At 34.3% G+C, this 5319-nt stretch overlaps 1 protein-coding gene across 3 annotated transcripts; it reads left to right on the top strand.

The window, feature by feature from the left end:
• LOC107605946 (mitochondrial carrier protein MTM1) lies at positions 236 to 4074 on the top strand. Of its 3 annotated transcripts, none has more exons than XM_016307899.2 (11): positions 236 to 360; positions 810 to 1066; positions 1295 to 1384; positions 1565 to 1693; positions 1847 to 1906; positions 2026 to 2196; positions 2548 to 2653; positions 3100 to 3191; positions 3277 to 3429; positions 3531 to 3589; positions 3686 to 4074. In XM_016307899.2, exons 2-11 carry the CDS (start codon positions 821 to 823, stop codon positions 3807 to 3809), a joined length of 1230 nt encoding a protein of 409 aa, XP_016163385.1. In that variant the 5' UTR covers positions 236 to 360; positions 810 to 820; the 3' UTR covers positions 3810 to 4074. The 3 variants fall into 3 exon arrangements, with proteins under 3 accessions (XP_016163385.1, XP_016163387.1, XP_020961970.1); XM_016307901.2 differs by lacking the exon at positions 236 to 360 and adding an exon at positions 372 to 456; XM_021106311.1 differs by lacking the exon at positions 236 to 360 and adding an exon at positions 419 to 433.

Raw genomic sequence — 5319 nt, 5'->3', positions numbered from 1 at the left:
CGAACCGCTTGTTGTACACGCTAGAAAGCTCTAGAAGGAAATATACTATGCTTTACCCGCCTAGGTTAACTCAAAAAGTATCCAATTTGATCTTCTTTATTTTTGGTGTCTAAAATTTTATCTAATTTATAAATGAGTTTATTATCACATGTCTTTTTATGTTAAATTTATTATCAAAAAGTGTTTAAAAGATAGAGATTCTTAATTTCTTATAGATATGATATGATATGATAGATCACAACATAAAAATAAAAAGGATTACTATTTAATGAAAAAAAAATTAACCGTAATTTGTAAAAAACAGTAGTAGATTATACACTCAAGACTCAAGACTCAAGACTCGAGTTCCCTCGGCTGAAGGTAGCGCCGCTTTTTCGCTTTCTTCTTCTTTCACCTTCTAGTTCCGGATTCTACATTTTGCGTCATTCATAACGTATGTGCATTTTGATTTTTGAGGTACCTAAAAGAATTTTCACTAATTGTGGCCACGCACTTCTTCTTCTTCTTCTTCAACATCATCGTCTAGGGTTTTGGTTTTTGACTTTTTGTTAGCATTTTATTTTACTATGTGAAAAGAAAACGACGTTTCCCCACACTTGTCAACAAACGTGGCACTAATTTTACATTAGCGTAGCTTACGCTTATTCTTTCTTTCTCGCCCTCGCCCCAACATACCCGGAGACCCTTCTCTATATTCCATTTTTTTATTTTTTTTTTAAATTTTGTTTTGTTATTTTGTTAAATCGGGGGGTTGAATCGTTGAACTCGGTTCTGAATTTTTATTTGATTTTGTTCTAACATTTGAGAAGAGAGAAAAAAAATGGTGGATTCAGAACGAGTCCAAAATCCATGGATGGCTTCCTCTTCCGACCAAGTTGCTTCAATTTCACAAGCTGAATTGAGTGCTCAAGCTCCGTTGTTGCTCGAATCTCCTTCTCTTCAGCCTCCGCCGTCGCCGCCGCAATCGTCTGACGCTAACAAATTGGGAATTGGCGAACGAGCTTTCTCTGCCGCAGGCGCCGCCTTCATCTCCGCCATTATTGTTAATCCCCTTGATGTTGCCAAGGTATAACAAAACCCTATTAATTGCTTTATTATGTATGCAGCTCGGAAGAATAGAAGGTGGTGGAAATTTTGTATTTGTTATTAACTTATTGTTGATTATCAATGAATTTAGGAACATACTAAAACCCTTTGCCCAAAGATTAGAACTTTTTTTAATGGCGTTTCGGTTATTTATTTATTTATGTTATGTATTGTTCTGATTGATTTTGTTGTTGCTGTTTAATATCAGACAAGGTTGCAAGCACAAGCCGCAGGGGTGGCTTATTCTCATCGCCTCAGTAATATGACCACTCGTATGGCTTGTTTTGGCCCTAACATGGTATGTCTCGAATTCAAAGAATTTGTATATAGTACTTCTCATTCACAAAATAAACAAATGTTGTGATATGCTATGTTGTGGATTATTTTGTAGTTGATTGTTTGCATGCTAGTGAGAGATTCCATGTTTATAGCTGCCTGTTTGAGCGATTAGTTTGACTGTTCTGGTGTTGTTTATCAGATGTTTGCTGATTTAAGATGTTCTCCTTCGTGTTCCCGGGCTGGAATCCATGGCACAATTTCGCTTTGTCCTCCTGAGTGTTTTCGGTACAAGGGAACATTTGATGTCTTGTATAAAGTTGTACAACAGGTTGGTGGTTTAATCTTATAGAATATAGACATAGGATGTGGACACCAAGTTTACTTTGTTATATATCTGTGCTTGAAGCTTTCATATGCTTGTTAGTTATTAGCTTTGTAAATAAGCAAAGATTGCATTAATCAATGGAAGGCTGGTATGCAGGAAGGATTTTCAAGGCTGTGGAGGGGTACAAATGCAGGCCTGGCACTTGCTATACCAACCGTAGGTTCACAATTCTATCAGCAATTTTCAGTGTTTTAAGCAGTCAACATTACATAATGAAGATAGAGAAATTGAATGACTTTTTAATTTTGTATTCTATGGTTGAATCACATTCACAGGTGGGAATTTACCTTCCATGCTATGACTTGTTCCTCAACTGGTTGGAGGAATTCACTGCAAGAAGTGCTCCAATGACAACTCCATATGTACCTTTAGTGGCTGGTTCATTGTCACGCTCCCTTGCATGTGCAACTTGTTATCCTATTGAACTCGCCAGAACTCGTATGCAGGTATTTAAGATAAATTGATGCATATGATATAACCTCGCCTACTGAGTGCAAGCATAAGACTTTACATTTTAGTTCCTATTATTTATTAGTAAAGTATGGTGCTTGCTTAAATCATGTTTATGAGTTTTTCCTTTGTTTTTGTGAATCCGTAATTCCGTGTACAGTATACACATATGTTCAATATGTTTCTCATGTATAAGTGCCAACATATATGCTCCTTCATTTTTAACTTGGGTTTTCTCCTCATGTTATGATTGTTGCTCATTGTTATATAACTTATGAGTGGTTGATTATTGCTTATTTGTTTTTGGATACATTATCCTGTCTTAACTGTGTGCACCTCTGTTATAGGCGTTTCAAGAGACTCAAGTTGGTAAAAAGCCTCCTGGAGTTTTTCAGACTCTTGTAGGTGTTGTTTCACATGTCAAGGGTTCAAATAGTCCTCCTCAGAACACCTGTAAGTATCTAGTTTTGTGACATTCTTAACATATCTGCCATAATAATGAAAACATTGTAGTAGACTCACTTCTATGTTAACTTTACATAGATAAGTAAGTTTGTCAAGGATTACAAAATTGACTAGTTTTTACATCTTCATATGGTTCATTAATTTTTTTTCCGAGTTGATGGTTAATGTACTTGAGATAACATTGAAGTCTTTGCCAATCAATTATTTAAATTTAGCTGGTTAATAAACTGTAGTTTTAGTTCTCTGGTATAAGCTAAAAGTGGGATTCTAGCTCCTTCCAATAGGAAAATCCCTCTAGAATGTGCTCATTTTTTGGATTAGCTGCCTGTACTCTTTTTCTGCCTTAATCATTTTCTGTAGCAGAATGTCTACATTCTTTTTTTTTTTTTCTTGGAATAAGATATCAATCCTACCTTCTAACTGATTCCTTGCAGGGCAAGGTTATCGTGTTCTGTGGACTGGTATGGGAGCACAACTTGCCCGAGATGTACCCTTCTCTGCAATTTGTTGGTCAATTCTAGAACCTGTGAGTTCCACTCCAAATCATTTACGCGAGAAGCTCTTCTTCGCAGTATTCTATATTTCTTATTCCAAATTGGGTTGCTCTGCAGACTAGAAGAAAACTCCTTAGCCTGGTAGGGGGTGATGATGCCGATGCATTGGGTGTTCTTGGGGCGAATTTTTCAGCTGGTTTTGTTGCTGGAACTCTAGCAGCAGGAGCTACATGTCCGCTAGATGTAGCGAAAACTCGAAGGCAAATAGAGGTTTGTTTCGTTTCTTGCTTTCAGTTATTCAAACTTAATCGAAGAAATGGGAACCCTATCTGGTCTTGTTCTAATATCATATTTTCTCTCAAAAAACGCAGAGGGATCCGGTGAGGCAACTGAGAATGACCACAAGACAAACATTGATGGAAGTTTGGAGGTATGATTGATATTTTGGAACACAGCCTTGATCAAATTTTGATTTTTCTGTATCTTGGGTGATTCCAACTGTGATTGGTGTTTGTTTCTTGAACAGAGATGGAGGCATGAAGGGACTGTTCACAGGTTTAGGTCCACGAATTGGAAGAGCTGGCCCCTCCGTTGGAATAGTGGTTTCATTCTATGAAGTTGTCAAGTTTGCTCTTCATTCACAACGCTAAATCATCATAACAAAACAGATTCTCTGATCAACTCGGAACTAACAACACAACACAGCACATGAAATAGCAAATTGTCAATTACATAAGGGTTAAATTAAATATAAGCCATGCATGCAGCAAGCAACTAACTTATAAGGTTCTTGAGCTTTTCTTGTAATTGTAATTTTGCTGCTTTGTCGAGCAGCACAAATTTTGTTGAGAACAACTCCTCTTCAATTGAAGAAGATTACGTCGGGAATAAAATTTGACCCGTTTTTTTTTGTCAGTTTCCTGAAGTATATTTTGTTTTTGGGTGGAACTAGTGGAGGAAATGGATTTTATTATTATTATTATTATTAAATGGACAGAAGAATAAACCATGCAAGTTGCAACGAAGTTGATGCGGCACCACACAATTGAGAAATGGAGTCCATTATGTTAAGGCTAGTTGGAGCAATATTCCTGATATCTTTGCTAGGAAATGTATTTAAATAAGTTTTAAAATTGTGATTTGGCTCCTTGAATTCGTAGATAAATGTATTTCGAATGTCTATCTTGTATGGCTAATTGACGCTTTATTTCATGTTTGAATATACTTAATCGATGAGATCTCACAGATAGTTATAAACAAAAGATAAATTTACATACATATTCTCTATCTATTTCCACTTTTGCATCTTCTTAGGGGGTGTCAGCACATTTTGATCGAAAAAAATTGAGAGAAGTCAACTGTTAGTCCAATTGAATTGCATAGTGAAATTTTTTCAATTATGCTACATAGATATCAAGAATTAGTTTTCAATTAATCACTATATAAATATATATATTTTGTTTATGAAAAGAATTGATTATATATTACTGTAAAGATATTTAATTATTCTATTATGATATGTATTAATTATTTCATTAGAAAAATATATAAAATAACATGTATACATATACATAAATATATAGTGATTAATTTGATAATTGAATTTTTTATTTATGAAGCATATTTTAAATTCTTTTACTTTTCAATTTTTTTTGTTCCATCATATTCCTTCCGTAATTCTAATAATACCATGTGAGGGCCTATGGCTGTTTTTTTTAATTCTTTCTAGCATTAAGTCAAATAAAGAAAGAAGAGCACATACTTAATAATCTTGCTATTTAAACCCGGTGTTAGTGGTCACTAAGTAAAATAAACAAATAAAAAGCAAGAGGAACCGAGAGTAAAATGAGAAAAAACAGAGTCTGAATGAAAGAGAATCATGAATCCAAGAAAATTTGCAAAGCAAATATATTTATAGGGCATAAATATCCCAACTAACCGACTAGTTAGTATACCTATCGAATAACAAAATACTAAGTACACACTAAAAATTAATTTAGCAAAACAATTTAACTAAATTTAGGTTGTTCAAACTTAAATCGATTCAAGTTAAATCGTTCATTCAATTCAATCTAAATAAAAAACTAATTAAAATCACACTAATTTAAATTTGATTAGATTATATTTTTAGCAAATTGCATGAATTGTATTGGATCATAT

The sequence above is a fragment of the Arachis ipaensis genome, chromosome B07, assembly GCF_000816755.2.
Source record: "Arachis ipaensis cultivar K30076 chromosome B07, Araip1.1, whole genome shotgun sequence".
NCBI lineage: Eukaryota > Viridiplantae > Streptophyta > Magnoliopsida > Fabales > Fabaceae > Arachis > Arachis ipaensis.
Note: the sequence above shows the minus strand (reverse complement) of the source record. Positions and strands in the feature narration are given on the sequence as shown.